Source organism: Neolamprologus multifasciatus, chromosome 7 (genome assembly GCF_963576455.1).
Source record: "Neolamprologus multifasciatus chromosome 7, fNeoMul1.2, whole genome shotgun sequence".
NCBI classification, from domain to species: Eukaryota; Metazoa; Chordata; class Actinopteri; order Cichliformes; family Cichlidae; genus Neolamprologus; species Neolamprologus multifasciatus.
This window is the reverse complement of record NC_140445.1, coordinates 11,593,054-11,613,199: the sequence shown is the minus strand read 5'-3', so window position 1 is coordinate 11,613,199 and position 20,146 is coordinate 11,593,054. Positions and strand designations below refer to the sequence as shown.

Here is a 20,146-nt window from a genome sequence, read left to right as displayed (position 1 = left end):
AGGCTGTGAGTCTTTGCTTGGCAGGTGAGGATGATGACATCTTCCTGCTTATCTGACATCCTGGCTCTCCCTTGTCATAGCATTTGTGTTGGACCTCATCAATCTCTAGTTGTAATAGCAGTTGCTTCTTCCAGATGTTGTTATAGCAACTGGATATATAGGCAAGCATAAAGATTGTCAAATTTGCACAAAGGCCACATTGTAATGGTCAGACGACTGGACTGGAGCACCTCCGAAACTGCAGCTCTTGTGGGATGTTCCTGGTCTGCAGTGTTCATTATCTATCAAAAGTGGTCCAAGGAAGGAACAGTGGTGAACCCACAGTAGTTTTATGGCAAGCATAGTATGACATCCATGTGGGGAGTCGAGGCTCAGGCTGGCCTGTATAATCGGATACAACAAATTAGTTAACTATAGCTCAAACTGCTGAAAAGTTAATATAGGTTCTGATAGAAAAGTGTCAGAATACACAGTCCATCACAGTTTGTCACTTATGGGGCAGCATGGCTTCAGACCAGTGCCAATAACGGATGTGTGAGCATCAGAACTAATCCACAGAGCAATGGAAGAAGCTGGCCTGGTCTGATGAATCACATTTTCTTTTACATCACATGAATGTCCTGATACACGTGCTTACCTGGGGAAGATTTCATTCATCAAGATATGTGTTTTAACTCCTCTTTTTGAGCAGTGTATTTTCCAGTCATTCAGTGTTTAAGTGAACTTAAGTGCTTTCTATTACACACACACACACACACACACACACCTACACACACACACACACACACACACACACACACACACACACACACACACTTTAAAAATACATTTTGCACACACAAAAAATTTACGAGGTTAAAATTTGAAAGCTTTCTTTTGAAGAGACCACCTGCTTTCTTTTCCAAGGCTGGATCTTGACACAGCCAGTGTAAAGAGGGAATACCCCATGAATGTTGGCAACACGCTTCTCCACACGCCTCTGATAATATGCTGATTCTTGGCTAAAATAATTTCGACAGGACTTGTGTTCTAAAAGGTAATATACCCTCATACATCTTTAAGATATTTCAATAAAAGGAATAGAGCAACCTAAAGTGTATAACAATCTCCAGGTAATATCCTATTTCGTCTTAGAATATTACGTGCATTTTGAAGTCTACGTCTTTTTTCTTTTTTCTTTTTTTTTTTGAACGTTATCATGTCAAACATGTCAAAACAAAATAAATAAAAACTGTACTACATTAGTTCTTCTTGAAATATGGAAACTACAAAAACCATCAGTCTTACGATCCACATCTGTATATTCAATAAAAACATCGGCGAAAGACCATAGATTGTATAAAAGTGTAGAAACTGGAACATTTGCCATTTGTCCCACGTGCTTGAATGCAGCACCGTTGGCTTTGTGGGATGACGTGTCAAGAAAGTGCCGGAAGCTTTCAGTCGGTCTAAAATGGCTTACCAGACGCTGCAACAGGAATACCTACAGATTCCTGTTGTTACCAGGGCATACACAACCGCCTGTGTACTCACAACTGCTGCGGTGGTAAGACTCATTCAGGTGTTCTCAGGGTTAGACAGGGAATAATAAACTCGCACTGCTTACCGCGGTCATCGTAAGGTGGTTACTTCGGTGCTAGCTCGGTGCTTGGGAACCTGTTAGAAGGGTACGTGCCTGAACTGAACCTAGTTGGATCTCTTGTTTAAGTGATATGAAGCTATAAGCGGAGCGGGCTACTTGTACGGCCTCTCTCTGACCTGTCAAACGGCTGTTGAAACGACCGATAATTTCCTTAGCGCGCCTCACAAGCTACAGTTGTTGTTTATTTATCCTGTAGGGTTAAGAGCTACCTGGTGCTAGCGGCTCACGTCACTCTCATCATCATGGATAAACATTATTAGAATTTTACAGTCCAGTTTTAGGGGATGCATGTTATATATGCTCTTTCTTTCAAGCTGTCTTAGATGTAAAATGTGGGGACTGTCGCACTGCATTAGACAAATTTGTTTTTCTGCATGTGTGTGCAGCAGTGGGAAAAGGTGATACAGAACTGGCCGATGATGTTTCAGTTGGTCACAGTGGAGCCATTTTAAAGCCCATGTAGGTAGGTTGATAAGGTGTTGGGTGCAAATCATTCCTTCCCAGGAGAGGCCAGCCTACCAAAATTACTCCAAACCTGCGTCGACCACTAATTCTGCTAATATGAGTGGGCCAGATTTCACCCAGATACATCTTAAAAACCTAATAGCCGGTTATCGCAAAGGCTGGTTTGCCGTTATTGTTGCTGGGGGTGGCATTAACAGTTAGGGTCAGAGGGCAGTTACTTTTCCACACAGGGTCAGGTATGTTTGGATAGCTTTTTCACTTAATGAATAAAATCACTAGTTAAAAAACTGAAATTTGTATTTGCTTGGGTTCTCTTTATGTAATGTTAAAATTAGCTTGATCTGAAAAAAATGTGTGACAGTACAAAAAAGAGGGAAAGAGAATTCATTAAGGGGGGCTAAAAGTTTTTCACAGAACTGCATCAAGCTGACCGTGAAATTTTGGAGCTTCTTATTGGGGTTTTTTAAACAGTAGTCAGTATTTTTGAATTATTGTAATTATTAGCATAAAATTGCTTATTTTGCAGTTACTGTTATAATGTGCACAGTCGTGTCATTTTCAGTTTCTGATGCAATAACAAGAAATATGCAAAATAGCTGCCTAAACCCCATGTGAGTTGGCTGATAAGGCATTCTGAGTGTACTTTTTACAGTACAGTCACAGTTCTGAAAGTAAATGCACTTCTTATTGATTATTGGATGTTGGTATTTTCAGAGTCGGCAATATCAGCTGAATGAATTTACCAGTGTCACGGGCTAATATTGATCTGTGTTTTCTAGATTTGCTTTGTTTTTAATGTTTAAAAATAGTGTGATGATGAAGAGCTGAAGGACCTTAAGTGGATTTAACTGTTTGTGAAGATATATCTCTGGTACAAAGGAGAAAATAAATAACTAAAAGGCAACAAGAAATCCAGAGTAAAACAGTAGGGTTTCTCCAGCATTCACTGCTTTGATCTCAAACAGAAAGGGGAATTACAGGGGTAGATAATGGCTCAGTGTCAGTATTTGCCCAAAGTTTTACATGTCTTGATTCCTTGTTCATTACTATCAAGACATGTAAAACTTTGGGCAAATACTGACACTGAGCCATTCAGTGTCAGTATTTACCCAAAGTTTTACATGTCTTGATTCCTTGTTCATTACTAATACTTATAAATTAAAGTATTGTGATGTTGGTGCTTTTAGCTCCAGGTAACATTAAAGTGTAGAAAAGAAAGCGGAGCAGGACTCCGACTTGTCTGACTGCAGTTGTCTTGATGAATCAAGCTTAGACTTATACTGTGTAAGCAGCTGTCTTATGCAGCTGATTTTCCAGAAAATGCCAGGTCAGATTTGTCTAAACCAGAGCATTATTTCTGTTTGTGTACACAGTGGACTAAGCTTGGTTTTAATAAAGATACACTGGATCTTTTTGTGCCACTGTCATTGTTGTTACATATAACTTATTCTTTACTTTGCTTTCTCTTTCAGCAACTAGAGATCATCACACCATTTCAGCTCTACTTCAACCCAGATTTAATTCTAAGAAATTATCAGGTGAGTTATCTGACCCTCAGATTAAGACCATACCAAAATGAAAACCCGCTGTTTAAGCAGCCAGTCAGAAGATTGAAAATACAGGGGGCAAAAAAGTATTTAGTCAGCCACCGATTGTGCAAGTTCCCCCACTTAAAATGATGACAGAGGCCAGTAATTTGCACCAGAGGTACACTTCAACTGTGAGAGACAGAATGTGGAAAAAAGAAAAAAAAAATCCATGAATTCACATGGTAGGATTTGTAAAGAATTTATTCGTAAATCAGGGTGGAAAATAAGTATTTGGTCAATAACAAAAATACAACTCAATACTTTGTAACATAACCTTTGTTGGCAATAACAGAGGTCAAACGTTTACTATAGGTCTTTACCAGGTTTGCACACACAGTAGCTGGTATTTTGGCCCATTCCTCCATGCAGATCTTCTCAAGAGCAGTGATGTTTTGGGGCTGTCGCCGAGCAACACGGACTTTCAACTCCCGCCACAGATTTTCTATGGGGTTGAGGTCTGGAGACTGGCTAGGCCACTCCAGGACTTTCAAATTGCTTCTTACGGAGCCACTCCTTTGTTGCCCGGGCGGTGTGTTTTGGATCATTGTCATGTTGGAAGACCCAGCCTCGTTTCATCTTCAAAGTTCTCACTGATGGAAGGAGGTTTTGGCTCAAAATCTCACGATACTTGGCCCCATTCATTCTGTCCTTAACACGGATCAGTCGTCCTGTCCCCTTGGCAGAAAAACAGCCCCATAGCATGATGTTTCCACCCCCATGCTTCACAGTAGGTATGGTGTTCTTGGGATGCAACTCAGTATTCTTCTTCCTCCAAACACGACGAGTTGAGTTTATACCAAAAAGTTCTACTTTGGTTTCATCTGACCACATCACATTCTCCCAATCCTCTGCTGTATCATCCATGTGCTCTCTGGCAAACTTCAGACGGGCCTGGACATGCACTGGCTTCAGCAGCGGAACACGTCTGGCACTGCGGGATTTGATTCCCTGCCGTTGTAGTGTGTTACTGATGGTGACCTTTGTTACTTTGGTCCCAGCTCTCTGCAGGTCATTCACCAGGTCCCCCCGTGTGGTTCTGGGATCTTTGCTCACCGTTCTCATGATCATTTTGACCCCACGGGATGAGATCTTGCGTGGAGCCCCAGATCGAGGGAGATTATCAGTGGTCTTGTATGTCTTCCATTTTCTGATGATTGCTCCCACAGTTGATTTTTTCACACCAAGCTGCTTGCCTATTGTAGATTCACTCTTCCCAGTCTGGTGCAGGTCTACAATTCTTTTCCTGGTGTCCTTCGAAAGCTCTTTGGTCTTGGCCATGGCGGAGTTTGGAGTCTGACTGGTTGAGGCTGTGGACAGGTGTCTTTTATACAGATGATGAGGTCAAACAGGTGCCATTCATACAGGTAACGAGTGGGGGACAGAAAAGCTTCTTACAGAAGACGTTACAGGTCTGTGAGAGCCAGGGATTTTCCTTGTTTGAGGTGACCAAATACTTATTTTCCACCCTGATTTACGAATAAATTCTTTACAAATCCTACCATGTGAATTCATGGATTTTTTTTTCACATTCTGTCTCTCACAGTTGAAGTGTACCTCTGGTGCAAATTCCTGACCTCTGTCATCATTTTAAGTGGGGGAACTTGCACAATCGGTGGCTGACTAAATACTTTTTTGCCCCACTGTATATGGGTAAGCAGTAAAACTGAGGGACCTCAACAATGGGCAGTATAAGACAAATAATGATTATTTTGAACTGTGACTCGGTCAAAGCTACTCTAGACTAATACTAAAAATAAGGAACCGGAAAGTAACAGATCTGGTTCCATTTAACGAAAAATGTAAAACTGCTGGTGCAAAATATAAACTACAGTAAAATAATTACATAATTAAATAAAAATCAAGATTTCAACATTTCTATGTGAATGTGAACTTGTTGAGCTGAGGATTAAACAAAGCCTGCACTGACATTATTTTAAACTGGACAAATGGATGTAGTAGTTTTACTGTTATCTGCAGCTGAATATTGTTTCTTTCACTTCTAGGTATGGCGACTAATAACCAACTTCCTGTTTTTTGGTCCGGTTGGTTTCAATTTCCTGTTCAATATGATTTTTCTGTATCCTTCTCAGTTCCACAGCTCTTTACACACAAAGTCGCTATGCATGCTTTACTTTCTGTTTCACTGGGGAACGCCAGGTGTTGTTTTAGAGATGATATGTTAAAAAGTTATCTAAAAATAGAGTTCTTGTAAAAAAATAAATAAATAAAAAAATTAAAGCACAAATTGGGATGATGGTGATGATATGTACATTTTTCTCGCAGCTTTCCTTAACCATGTACTTGCAGGTACAGATACTGTCGAATGCTGGAGGAGGGCTCTTTCAGGGGACGCACGGCTGACTTTGTCTTCATGTTTCTCTTTGGTGGACTTCTGATGACTGTATCCTCTTAGATCGTTCAGAGAACAACTTTATATACGACATATATACATACATACACTCCTTATGTGGTAAGCAACTTTTCGATCTCTCTGCTGCCATTGATTGATTAATAGTCTGTTAATGCTGGGCAGACACAAACAGTCAGCAGTAATGTTCAGCCATTTGTCCTCAATGAAGTCTCAGATATTTGGCACTTTTGTGAGTCTGGTGTTCCTGGGCCAGGCCTTCACCATCATGCTGGTATACGTGTGGAGCCGACGGAACCCGAATGTTCGCATGAACTTCTTTGGCCTGCTCAACTTTCAGGCACCCTTCCTGCCCTGGGTGCTAATGGGATTCTCGCTTCTGCTGGGCAACTCTATCATCGTGGATCTTTTAGGTGCTTATAATTGACCCATGCTGTCAGTGTTCGCTACTTTGGTGGTATGCTAAGATTTGCAGGTACCTGCTGTGTTTAGTGGTGTACAGCAAGGTTTTGATGGGTTAGAATAAAACTGATTTGTATTTTTCTCTTGAGGTATTGCTGTTGGTCATGTGTACTTCTTCCTGGAGGATGTTTTCCCAAATCAACCAGGTGGTGGAAGGTGGCTCAAGACCCCATCAATCATGTGAGTCACAGAATAATTCTAATATTTGTGGTGTGAGAGAAGTTTTAAGTAGCAGATGGGAATTTCTCTAAACAGACATGTGGCTGCAGTCACCACCATGTGCAGCTGGTCTTTACACACACAGAGGTGTCTGTCATGATTTAACTACTTTTCTAAGATCCAGTTATTGTTCTCTTTGATTTTTCTCTCTTTCCTGAGGCCAGCGGAGGTAGGAGAACAGTGGAAAAAGCATGTCATGCCCTTAGAATCAATAACGAGCTACAAAACACACTTCAAGCACAAATTAATTTGGTTGGCTGAAAACCAATTGTTGTTTCACGAAATGCTTTTGTCATTTAAACATTATGTTGACATATGCTCAAGCTATATTCTTCATTAACAGAAATAAAACTTGGAATTCACAAAGTACTAAACAGTGTCTTCGAAGACTAACTGAAATTGCGCAAGTTGCAAAACGCAGATAAGAGCAGGCCATTTTTTTTTTTCTATCAAAAATAGTGGATTCTTAAAAAATGACATCATCAAAAGGGGCTATAGTAGAAATTCATAATAAATTCATGGGAGGTTCCTATGTGGCTCTTGAAATCAAGGCAAACCCTGAAAAGTCAAGAGGCCTACATATGTAGACAGCAGTCCGTTTCCATATTTTGTTCTGGATAAAGCTGCTGTGTATCTTCAGTTTGATTGACATATTTTTTTATGTTGGACAATCTAACAAAAATCCGTTCTTAGCTGCATCACTAGCACTACTTCTGTGTTTGTAGGAATGACTCATTCTCCTTTTGCCGTGTTTCTCCCACAGAAAGATGCTCTTTGACACTCCAGAAGAAGATGCCAACTATAACCCCCTGCCAGAGGACCGCCCGGGCGGGTTTGCGTGGGGGGAAGGACAGCGCCTTGGTGGTTAAATACACCCTCTATTTCATCCCTGATCATCAGGTCACCTTCAGGGACCTTCTCTCAGAGAGTTGAAGACATGGTCTTTGTTTTTGACGTGTTTGTTTAGTTGTGGATGAGGAATGCCAAACAGCCACAAGTGGTTTGGAGATAACGGTGTGTTGTCTGTGTATATGGGCTTTAATCATCTTCACAAACTCTTCTTGATGCCAGATCGTCGCTCTAAGACTATTTGATAGAATACAAGCTTCCGATGGAACTGTGGATGGTGAACCTGAGGGCCTCAGGTGATGTTTGTCTTTGTCTCCGGGGAAAAATAAATGAATAAATTATGGCATACAATTATATGAAAGAGGAAAATGACAGCAGTGGAATATTATTGAAATGAATTTATTTACAAAGAGTGCATTTTTTTATTTCACTTTTTTAAAGAATAAATGTCTGTTGCAAACAATAGTTTGGTTTCATCTCTTTGAAATGTTTTAGTTTTCGCTTGAAACCAAAGATGTTCTTACTAATTCTGAGTGTAAAAATGCAACATGTCAGTTGAAAGACTCTTGTAACTTGTCTTATTGTTAGAGACGGAGATGTAAGGATTTTCACTGTTTTTGATTTCATAGCCCATGAAGGTGTGGCGCAAAGTGAGAATAATGGGTTAGCAAGCTATCTTGAGCCTAAAGGCAGACATTTCAATGTCATGTTAGATTTGCTGAATCTGTTATAAGTGTAAAGTGGTTGGTAATGGCATGTCAAAGCTAGCCATTTGAAAACGCCTCCAGGCATTTATGCAGTCAGTTATTATTAAGCAATATCTTTTTACAAGAACACTTAGTTTTTCTTGCCTTATTGGTAGCAAAACAAAATTTTGACTTTTTGAAAATTCAAATGGCAGATAGGTTTTTTTTTTTTAAATGTTCCAGAAAGACAAATATGTAAATTTTGTTCCTTGTACGCACTTCTGGAATATTGGTGTTTTCTGCACTATTGTCATATTTAATTTGATTGAGATAGCTTTAAACATATCTGTAATACACAATCCATTTTTATAGTAGACTTACTGGAGTAGAAAGAATCTTTCATGTGCCTAAAAAATGGATTTATGAATACTTGGGCTAATCTCGGTTATTTGGCGCACTCTGTGTGTGTATTTTGATCCAATATCTAGAAGACCTATGTGCCGTTTGCATTAGATCAGCAGTCCCCAACCCCCAAGCTGGTACCGGTCCATGAGTTGTTTGGTACCGGACCGTGAGAGTTGAGGCTCGGGTGGGAAATTTATGTTTTTCAAGGTTTTATCAGTTTTTAGCATTTTTTTTAAAATCATTAACTCGGTTTCCCTGGGTCTTTTCCCGTGTGTTATGAATAAATCTTTTTTTGGTACCGGTACTGGTTTTATTTTGTTGTATTTATCCGCGACACCTTAAAGGCCGGTCCGTGAAAATATTATCGGACATAAACCGGTCCGTGGCGCAAAAAAGGTTGGGGACCGCTGCATTAGTTTCATAAGGAATTGTGAGAACTCTACAATAATATGGACATCGCAGATAACCTCTGCAGCTGGCGGAGTTAAATCTAATTTTTAATGTAGAACAGTAGGGGCGGTAATGAGCACTGGAAATTGTTCATCCACTTTGAACGAGGACAGAAAGAGAGTAGCATCCCATGAAGCGTTTAGACTTTTCGGGAAAAATTCTTCTAAATTTGAATGTCCTCATTTAATCCATCTAAATAGGGACTGGTACAGAAATTGCTGTAGTTTTCAATTTTTTGTGGATAATCTTTATGTCGTTTTATACTTGGTGAGCAGACATGCTCCTAATTGGTTTAAGTAAGCAAAACCTATTTGAAGGGACGATATCGGATTTCCCATTTTCAACTCAGGCTGCGAACGCACCTCAAGAAAGGCTACTCAAATAATTAGCAGTATAGTGACTGCGTAAAGATGCAATTAGCTCTCAGTAAAACGTTTGGCCAGAAGCCGGTAAAATTTCAGCTCGAACAAGATGGAGACTTTTACATGGTGGGGTCGGAGGTATGTGGCGGTCTGTACACAAACTTCCGGGGCCTAAATCTCTTATGCTTGCTGCAGTTATCCTTTCTGCTGGCTAGATGATGCTAGCATGCTAACGAGCGCCACTGATGCCTCAATAAACAAAGAAGCATGTGAAACGAAGAGCGGGGTGTAGTCAGTCAAACAAGCTGCTACCAAAGCTCTAATTGTGCCGTTCAAAACCAGTAAAAACTAACCTCAGCTTCTGTCGTTTTGTTGTAACTTGGTATTCCCCACTCGTTAACTTGGGTTACTGCAGTTACTTTATTTTAACATAACCCATTTCAACTAAGCTTGAGCCGTCTGCCATTATTATTCTGAACGTTTTGATGTCACTTTTGCACTGCTTGAGTCGACAAACACAACCCACTTGGTAAAAAAGGTGAATAAAAACGTATAGTTGTCCACTGCACTGTGCGGGCTAGCACTGTTTGGAAGACCTTAAAGGTATTTTTTGCAATCACCCTTTGCAGAGTTCAGCTAAATTTTTCACCACAGCAGCATTTTGGAGGCACCAATCTTAGGATCTTAAAATTTGATTGACAGTTAGCTCAAAACATGGCATCAATACTGAGCTGTGGCACCTTCGAATGTCACATCCTACCTCAGCTGTTTGGAGGTTATGCCATGAGCTGCTATAGCTTCTAGTCCTGGTGTTGTCTTGTTAGGAGTTTCTTCTTGGTAAATTACTGTATGCATGTGCGGGCTAAAGGGTCTGATACTCTCATGTCCACATTTTTGCTTACAAGAAGAGAAGCGGGGTTTATTTTCACACCTGGTTGAAAAAAGTGTGTGTGTGTGTTTTGTTTTTCGTTTTTAAAGCAGAAGACTAGTTTGGAAATAAGACAGATCAAGATAAGATAAGACAGAGTTTTGGATGGTATTTCAAAGCCAGGACTGTGCCATGCTTACAACTGGTGCAGCTCCTTTTGTTTCTACAAACAGTGATTGAAATGTTTGATAGCTTTCAAATTAGTTGGCATGACAATGAAAAGCAGTCCTAATGTTTATTAACATTTGCAAGGTGGTTTGGAAACATTTGTTTTTCTTAATGAATGATTTGCATCTTTAGTGTGCTAATAGTTAAGACAATATCCATTTTCTTCAGATTATCCAGTTTGTTTGGGCTAAAGTCTATCCCCAACTGATTTAGTTCTGTTTCACATATTTAACAAGGAACTGGAAACATTCCTGAGAGATTTGGGTCCACAGTGTCTTCATAGCGTCACACTGATTGATTGATATCTTGTGACTACCTTTTGAGCAGTGCAAAAGTGACATCAAAACGGTCTTAATAATAATGACAGATGGCTCAAGCTGCGTCACTTAAGCATGTTACACAAATCAGAAAGATATTTTTTTCCAGTCTTACTTTATTTTAACATAACCCATTTCAACTAACTGCAGTAACCCAAGTTAATGAGTAGAGAATACGAAGTTACAGCAAAACTGCAGACGCTGAGGTTAGTTTTTACTGGTTTTGAACGGCACAATTAGAGCTTTGGTAGCAGCTTGTTTGACTGAGTGTACACCCCGCTCTTCGTTTCACATGCTTCTTTGTTTATTGAGGCATTGGTGGCGCTCGTTAGCATGCTAGCATCATCTAGCCAGCAGCTCTGGATCTGCATTTAAGAACATGGAAGAACAATTACAGCTAAATCACTATAAACAAAAAATGAAATGGTTCTTTTGATAGAACTGCAGTTATGACAGGTGCTGTTATCTGTTTCTTTGGTTCTTTGTTTTTAACATTTGTTTCACTGTGGATTGGAAAAACACATGCACTTTGCTGTTCAAGGTTGGAAACTATCTGCGGATGTTCAGAGGCTCCCTTTATAAAAGATATCCATCTTTATGGAGGAGGCTGGCCTCTGTGGAGGAGAGAAAGAAAATTGTAGCATCATCACATGGTGAGTGGCTTTTTGTATGTGTGCAGGGTAAGGGGTTACTGTGGATATTAACATGATTTGGACTACTCCCAGGGTTGTATAGAATTTCCTATCCACAAAATCTTCTGCAGACATGAAGGCAGTTTGAGCCTCAGACACTACCACAACAAAAAAATACTCAAGTCCTACTTTCAATCAATTACTCAAAATGATATGGAGAAATGTAAGCAGTACACTCAGCTGTGCAGAAATAAAAAGTACATTTACCTTCAAAATGGACTTAAGTCCGTTAGATGGCAAAAACTGCAAACATTTCAAGTATTTAAACAATATTATGCCTGAGTTTATTACTGGACTATCAATAACATCATGTATCTTGAGACTTTACCTTTACAGATTGATGTGACTGTCAGTGTTGTTACAGATAACTAAAAGTAAACTTAAAAAAATCCAAAAACATTTCCTGTAACTGAAATAAAATCCTTTTAATATAGTGTACTTACAAAAAATTAAAAAAACGGTAAGAACAAAAAGTATACAATATTGCTTGTGTACTTTAATATTTTTTTAATTAAAGTGCAATAGTAAAAACTTTTTCCTTTTTAAAGTAAAATTTATAGGAAATGTCTTTAATTTTGGTGTTGAGCTGAACTTCTTGCTGCAAACAAATATTACCCCCCCCCCCCCCCCCCCCCCAAAAAAAAAAAAAAAAAGCTACTGTAAAACATGTGTCTTTGTTCTCTGGACAATTGTTCATTTACAGCCACCAGTGTTACTCTGCTGAAGGCTTCAGAGTGTGAAGAGATCTTTGATGGAAATGATGAGAAATACAAAGCAGTGTCTATCAACACAGAGCCCCCTGCTTACCTCAGGTAATCTGCTGATGAATGCAGACCCCAGTTATATGATGACATCAACTCATGACTCACTCAGTTTTGTTGGTTGCATAGATGAATGGAGTTTTTTGTTTTGTTTTTTTACATTTTAGCAAAGCTTCAAGAGAGCTTTGATAAGTCTGTAATTCTAAGTGATGAAATCCCTTATTGCTGATCATGGTTGAGACAGAAGATGTTTGTTTATTCTTCTTGTAAAGGGAGCAAAAGGCAAAGAGAAGTAGTCAGTGGGTTCCCACACTGCCCAACAGCTCTCACCATCTGGATGCTGTGCCTTGCTCCACCACCATCAACCGGAACCGGATGGGCCGTGACAAGAAGAGGACCTTCCCTCTTTGGTATGGAGGCTGTTTGTTCCCATTCTCATGTGTTTTGTGGACTTATTACTACTGTATGTATTCTGCTTGTTCATGTCAGAGTTAAGGTTAGCAATGACACACCATCATGTAATATAATTCAACAACACAATCCTGGGCCTTTAAAGACTGATGCGTTCATTTTTTTTTTCTTTTGTCAGCAACTACAACTCACCAATGACCATTAAAATGATCATATTTCATAGCTTATCTAGTAGAATTTATCCGACTACATTGTTTTTGAACTTCTCAGCATAGTCTGTAGTACATACAGAAATCAGGCATAATAATATGATCACTGACATGTGAAGTGAATAACACCCTTCGTCGTGGCACCTGTTAGTGGGTGGGAGCGAGTGAACGATTTGTCCTTAAAATGGGCAAGTGTCTTTCAACAAGTTTGATGGCTTGGCTGGCCAAATTGTGATGGCTAGAAGACTAGGCGAGAGCATCTACATAACTGCAGCTCTTGTGGGGTGTTCCCAGTCTGCAGTGGTCTGTGTCTAAGAAAGGACCAGTGATGAACCAGTGACAGAGTCATTAAAGCTCCTTGATGCATATGGAGAGAGAAAGCTGGGCCATGTGGTTCAGTCCAACAGACAGTTTTATTAACAACAGTAAATCAAATATCTGAAAAATTTTAATGCTGGTTATGATAGAAAGGTACACAGTGTCCCACACTTTGTTGTATATGGGGCTGCATAGCATTCAGATCAGCCAGGATGCCCATGTCAACTACCAAGAGCACCAATAATGGGTGTGTGAGCATCAGAACTTGATCACAGAGCAATGGAAGAAGGTGGCCTGGTCTGATAAACTACATGTTTGTTTTTTTTTTTACATTACACTAGATGAGTGTGCATCTTACCTGGGAAACACCTAGCACCAGGATGCACTACTGGAAGAAGGTGAGCCCATGGAGGCAATATGATGCTTTGGACAATGATCTGCTTTGAAATCTTGAGTCCTGCCATCAATGTGGATGTTACTTTCACATGTACCACCTACCTAAGCATTGTTGCAGACCATGTAGATCCTGTCACGGAAATGGTATTTGCTGATGGCTGTGGCCTCTTTCAGCCGAGTAATGTCCTCTGCCACAAAGCAAAGATGCACAGCAATCAGCATATGTGGGATATGCTGGACAAACAAGTCTGATCCACGCAGGCCCCAGACAGCGTACAGAACTGAATAAATCTCTTGCTAACATCTTGGTGCCAAATACCAGAGCACACCTTCAAGGGTCTAGTGGAGTTGATGCCTTGAGCAGTCAGGGCTGTTTGGCAGCTAACCTGGGGCCAACACAAAAGATTCCTGCCAATTTAAGTGACAAGTGAAATTAATATAATATTAAAAATTAAAATTAATATTTGGATCAATCACCATCTGACAGTAAATGTTTTGTGTTGTTCTACTTATTCTATTGGCCAGCTGTTACATCTGTTTCAGGTCTTTCTGGATTTGCTTGTAGTAAAGCCACTCTTGATGAATCCTGCTCACATTTATTTAGAGAACAGCTACCTCAGCTTTCAAGATCCCACACAGTCTCCATCAGTTGTTTACTTTTTATATCAACAACATTGATTGTCTTTACTCACTTGCTCATTTGGATAGTCTTTTTTTTTTTTGTACATAGTCTAGTAGTTTTCCTTCAGTAATTTCACTTTTATTCAGTAATTTGCTCAGCTCTTGGTAGATAGCATTGGTCACACTAGGGTGGCTGTGGCTCAGGCAGTTGATTAGGTCATCTGCCAGTTGGAAGGTTGTTGATTCAATTCTTGGCTGCTCTAGTATGGATGCCAAAGTATCATTTGGCAAGTATCCTTGCTCCCAGTGTCCTCATCAGAATGTGAATGTTACAAAGTCATGTTACCATGTTACCAACAATACAGAACAAAACAGGCAACCTGGCTTAAGAATACAAGTAAATAAATAGAAAATCCATATACTTTGATTATGAGATAGCAATAGTCATATGTAAAGTAGCATTGGCATGCTTATATTATACAAGGGCCCGTGAGAAAATAGCAGCAATATCCAAACCGGCGTACAGCATAAATAGGTCCCATATTTTATGAAACCTATGGTCCCTACTATGTAACTTGCATGTTAGGAAGTCTTACAACGCATATTCCAGTACCTTTTGCTGCCATTGAGTCTTAGATGGGCCCGTGCCCGTGATCCAGTTCAAAAGGACACATTTCCTTGCACAGAATGTTAGCAGCCTGTAAAGCTGCTTTCCAAACTTCCCTCTGATTTTTGTCATTTGCCGCTCCGAGTAGCATGCGCAATGGATTGCATTCAGTGTCAGTAGAGAAGATCTTATCCAGTTCACATTTTATAACGAACCAAAATTGTTGTATTTTCCTGCAGGACCATAGACAATGCGTGAGGTTGCCCACCTCTATTTTACATTTAGAGCACAGCGGAGAAAGGTCTGAATTGTATCTATGACCTTGAGAAAGTGATATGTGAGCTCTGTGTAGAATTTTAATTTGGATTAGAGTTGACAATTTTGAGTGAAACAAGAATAATGCAACATCAGATTGTATGCATCTCGCCTAGTTTTGATGACCACGACCCTGCAGTAATCCATGAGAATGCAGCCCAGATAGAGGCACTGGTCCCTGTTCGTCTAGACATGGAGATAGATGGGCAGAAACTACGGGATACCTTCACATGGAATATGAATGGTACTTATACACGTCTACTACTTTGAAAATATCTGCAGCATCTGGTGCTATTTTGTGTTTAATTACCTGCTTTTTCCTTAGAAAAACTTATGACCCCAGAGATGTTTGCTGAGATTTTGTGTGATGACCTCGACTTGAATCCTCTGGCTTTTGTCCCAGCCATCGCATCAGCTATTCGTCAGCAGATTGAGTCTTACCCCACTGACAGCCTCTTAGAAGACCAGGCAGACCAGAGAGTCATCATCAAGGTAGGTGCTGCACCAAAGTAACAATTTTAACAGGAAGTCAAGAAATGACATGTCTAGCAAGAAAATGTTAAGTTATTTTAGACAAATTTATCAGCCATGATCAATGATGTATATCTTAACCTGATTTGATTTAATTCAATTTTATTTATACAGCACCAAATCATAGCAGTTACATCAAGGCACTTTACTATGTAAGGCAAAGACCCCATAATAATGCAGTATGCATGCCAAAGCAATCAAATGACCCCCCTTTGGCCAAGCACAACAGTGGGGTCTGTAAAGACCAGTTGGGGGTGATGACAGGACAAAAATTACACTGAAAGGATTAATAGTAACTAAAAAGCACATTGAAGGACATATCCTGATCAAAATGACTCTAAGATTTCTTACAGTGTTACTGGAGGTCAAGATAATGCCATCGTACACAAGCATCTATTTAGATACCATATTTCTAAGATTTTTAAGGCTGAGTACAATTATCTCAGTTTTATCTGAATTTAGAAGCAGGAAATTAGAGGTTATCCAGGTCTTTGTCTTGAAGATATTCCTGCAGTTAAGCTATTTGTTGTGTCTCATCTGGCTTCATGGATAGATAGACATGTGTATCATCTGCATAGCTATGAAAATGCCTGCCTAAGGGAAGCATGTATAATGTAAACAAATCTTGGCAGTGTTGAACAGAAATACGTCTATAATAGGTTGGTATATGAAAATTTCGTATGTCCCACAGCTGAACATCCATGTAGGGAACATCTCTCTGGTGGACCAGTTTGAGTGGGACATGTCAGAGAGGGAGAACTCTCCAGAGTCATTTGCATTGAAGCTGTGCTCTGAGCTGGGTCTCGGCGGGGAGTTTGTCACCACTATTGCCTACAGCATCCGTGGTCAGCTCAGCTGGCACCAGAGGACCTATGCTTTCAGGTAAGTCACTGTAATAAGCCTTTGAGAATGACTGTGTGAATCTTGGTGTGTTATGGTGCACTCATTTTTTACTCTCATACTTGGAATGTGTCCAGTGAGAACCCACTACCCACAGTAGAGATTGCCATTCGCAACACAGGTGATGCAGACCAGTGGTGCCCCCTGTTGGAGACCCTGACAGATGCTGAAATGGAGAAGAAGATCAGAGACCAAGACAGAAACACAAGGTGACACAGTCAGATGCATTTAATATAGTTATTATCTGCTCCATTGACTTTTATCAGACTGACAGTCATATGGTGCCACTAAATAGGTTAGTAATTAAAAAAAAAAAAAGATTCCATAAATGGGCAGAGTCACAAATTCAAAGTGTACATGTTGTACATGTTAATTAATCTACGCTTCAGAACATGGTTGATGAACTCATGATGAAATGTAATATCGAGGCTTTATTTTCAGAGCAGCTGAGCAGAACTGGTTCAACTCTGAGTGTTAATAGTGCAATATCAAAATCAGCTTAACAATGTTTCCCTGCAGAGACGTTCTAAAAATCTCTGATCTTCAACAACAGTGCATCTCACCCGTCTCACGCTCTTCATAAAAGCTTCATTATTCCTCTTATTCCATCATTGAAGTAATGGAAGGCTCTAGCCACCATTTTCAGTATTCCACACCTTGGGCAGCCTTGGCTGGATGCATTGTTTTTGACTTGTCTGTCCATCCTTACATATTAATTTAAATAGTAAATTTTTTTTTCTCATGAAATAATCTATAATCAGTAGTGTAGAGTCATTTACACAGTAGTGTTTTGAAACCTCTTTTTCAGAAGCCATAATTCTTGCATCATCTATTGCAAAGACATGATATGGATGATATAGTCATTGTGAATTTTAATTTCCTTGCAATGGGAGTGGTTTTAACTGTTAATATGCCAGGTCTCTCTTGGAAATGAGATTTTTAATCTCAATGAGATTTTTTTACCTGGATAAATGAAGGACTAATAAAAAAAATAAAAATATTTACATAGTTTGGGCCAGTATATAAAATGAACTCCTTATAAGTTCCTATATGCTGCTTTTCTACTCTGAGCACTTAATGCAACATGCATCAGTCATTCATGCATACAAGCATACACTGACGTGCTTTCTATCTAACATTCACACTCTTGCAGTATCTTGCAGACTGGAGGAGCCAGGCATTGAAACTTCTAATTTACTGATTGTTTAATGGTGTCATCTCAATAATTAAGATCAGTGTGTATGTATTGTGGCACTAGAACTTATGCATGTCTTTTTTTAGTTTGACCAAATCATACTTTGTACTGGGTTATCAGGCTTGTAAAATCTCTGATCATTCCTACAGTTTTAAAAAAAATTCTTCTTCAAATAAACTGTTTTTGTAGGCGTATGAGACGACTGGCCAACACCGCCCCCTCTTGGTAGAAGGCAATGTGAAGCTGGTCAGGAGGCTCCTGTTACTCGTTAAAACAACTAAGGACATAAGTCATCCTTAAAGCATCAACGTAGCATCTGGAACACAGACGTATATATGGTCAGTTCTGCGGCAGCCTGTGATTAAGGACACTGCATTCCTCAGCACACATGGACTACCACTACCAATATGTTTCACTCTGCTCATGGCAGCAGCATACTGCTAAGTATCAAATGTTTACTCTAGAGGAACTGAATCAGATGTCTGAGACACACACACACACACACACACACACACACACACACACACACACACACACACACACACACACACAGAGTGATGCTCACATTAGGTCAATGCACATGGTATTGAGTTTATTTATGTGAATGGTTACTGAAATGACAACCTGATCTGAACAGCTTTATGTACTTGGACAAGTGGAACATCTTCATGTTTCTAACAGGGAACTAATATCATCTACATCAGCAGTTGTCTTACTTAGATATTAGTATTACACTGTGTTTTTTCCCTTTTTAATAAGGCATGTCACCATTTCTGTCACATGGCCTACATTTGGATTTCTGAGACTTGATGTACTATGGAGATGGAAAGATCAGTCAGTCCATTAGTCCTTCAGCAGAAGAATGTTATCTGTTTTTTGAATAGATCCCAAGAGAAAAATAGCCAAGAGAGGATGGTTTTTATGGTTTCAGACTTTTCAAAAGAAACTGTTTACTGAATCATATTAATATGAGTCAAGTGAGATTTTGCCTTTTTCAACCTGGCTAAAAAATCGGAATGTCTGTCTTTGAGGTGTTTCCTCCTTTAATTTGAAAGCATTCTACCATTCACCTTAATTTTCAATATCTATATTGCTATAAGACAACCAAGCCATGTTTGGGTTGTTTTTTTGTTGTTGTTTGTTTGTTTTCATTTTATTTTTTTTACTTATGGATGTTCAGACCCAATTCTTTGTCATAATGCACCTTTGTATGTATCTGTGCATTAGAGGAATTGCCAAACATTTAAATAGAGAGCAGTAAGCAGCCATGACGTTTTAGGGCTTTTGGGGAAGTTTGAAAGGATCTGCTGGATTTCTGCATTAACATTTTGTACTCACAGGCTTTTTATGGTCCCACAAGTGTGTTCAGAAGTGGAACATGGAAAACCTGTAAGTGTGAAGTCTCGATAGTAGAAGGACCCAAAGAGCTGACAGGTTGGTGAAGGTCAACAACAATTTATTTTTGAAAAGGAAAAAAATTGAAATACTTAAAGGGTAAAGCGTCCCTGCCTCAGATCTGTAAAGTCCTTTCAGTGAATGAGAGTTGAATTGATTTTAGCATGTAGACTGTGTTCTGATTGTAGTTTTGTGCACTAGTGGCCATCTGCATGCTGAAACCTAGATGGTTCATACTGTTCCCTGTGCATGAGGGACACTGCAGCCTCCTTTTTCAGCTAGCATGGAGGAGTGAAAACAAGTTGAAAATATTTATTTTCTATCATAAAGTGATGATTTTCAACTTGAATATACTCTGAAGAATTATGTTAACATGTACTGTTGCTTCTTTCTTTTATTTGTTTAGTTACTGTCGCTTTATAGTAATTTTTTGCTTTTTATTTTGCTTTTCCTATGAAAAATAAAAAAAAATGCCTGTTGGGAACCTACTGCTTTAACCTGTTTGTCTTTAAGTCACATTTTTAACCATTTCATGAACTGAAATATAGTAGTACCATTTGTTTGTCTTTTTGTTTTATAAACAAAGTGAGATATTTCAAGCTTTTGTTTGAAGTTCGATCTCAAACCTTCAAAAAGCAGTATTTAACTCATTTAGAAGAATCAACAATATGTGAAATATAAGAAATAAATTTAAGCTGAACTGATCTGAATTAAACTCAGTTACAGTAATAAACTGTAGAGTGTATTTTGTGAAAGTTCTCCGGAACAGTGATCTGCAGCAGTGGGTCCCTCAATCTATCCTGACTCTGGACACTTGAAGTTCTCACACATGGAAAGTGAATGTATGATAAGCTGCAGGATTCAAACACAAGTGTAACTTATAAA

General features: G+C 39.3%; 2 protein-coding genes across 2 annotated transcripts; both read left to right on the top strand.

The window, feature by feature from the left end:
• Positions 1 to 1,400: 1,400 nt before the first annotated feature.
• Positions 1,401 to 8,059, top strand: derl2 (derlin 2). The gene is made up of 7 exons (XM_085167668.1): positions 1,401 to 1,546; positions 3,580 to 3,645; positions 5,700 to 5,773; positions 6,004 to 6,097; positions 6,282 to 6,477; positions 6,616 to 6,706; positions 7,509 to 8,059. Exons 1-7 carry the CDS (start codon positions 1,454 to 1,456, stop codon positions 7,612 to 7,614), a joined length of 720 nt encoding a protein of 239 aa, XP_085023794.1. The 5' UTR covers positions 1,401 to 1,453; the 3' UTR covers positions 7,615 to 8,059.
• Positions 8,060 to 8,171: 112 nt separating this feature from the next.
• LOC146513828 (SWI/SNF-related matrix-associated actin-dependent regulator of chromatin subfamily B member 1-like) lies at positions 8,172 to 19,994 on the top strand. Its single transcript, XM_085167645.1, has 9 exons — positions 8,172 to 9,635; positions 11,452 to 11,563; positions 12,306 to 12,414; positions 12,636 to 12,773; positions 15,357 to 15,484; positions 15,566 to 15,732; positions 16,463 to 16,653; positions 16,749 to 16,880; positions 18,056 to 19,994. Exons 1-9 carry the CDS (start codon positions 9,546 to 9,548, stop codon positions 18,093 to 18,095), a joined length of 1,107 nt encoding a protein of 368 aa, XP_085023771.1. The 5' UTR covers positions 8,172 to 9,545; the 3' UTR covers positions 18,096 to 19,994.
• The last annotated feature ends 152 nt before the right edge of the window (positions 19,995 to 20,146 follow it).

Excerpts from the sequence above, each read along its gene's own strand:
- derl2 (XM_085167668.1), top strand. The coding sequence starts at position 1,454 with ATGGCTTACCAGACGCTGCAACAGGAATACCTACAGATTCCTGTTGTT. Across the intron at positions 1,547-3,579 it reads TACTCACAACTGCTGCGGTG|CAACTAGAGATCATCACACC; the intron begins GTAAGACTCATT and ends TTTCTCTTTCAG. Across the intron at positions 3,646-5,699 it reads TAATTCTAAGAAATTATCAG|GTATGGCGACTAATAACCAA; the intron begins GTGAGTTATCTG and ends TTTCACTTCTAG.
- LOC146513828 (XM_085167645.1), top strand. The coding sequence starts at position 9,546 with ATGCAATTAGCTCTCAGTAAAACGTTTGGCCAGAAGCCGGTAAAATTT. Across the intron at positions 12,415-12,635 it reads GAGCCCCCTGCTTACCTCAG|GGAGCAAAAGGCAAAGAGAA; the intron begins GTAATCTGCTGA and ends CTTCTTGTAAAG. Across the intron at positions 16,654-16,748 it reads CAGAGGACCTATGCTTTCAG|TGAGAACCCACTACCCACAG; the intron begins GTAAGTCACTGT and ends GAATGTGTCCAG.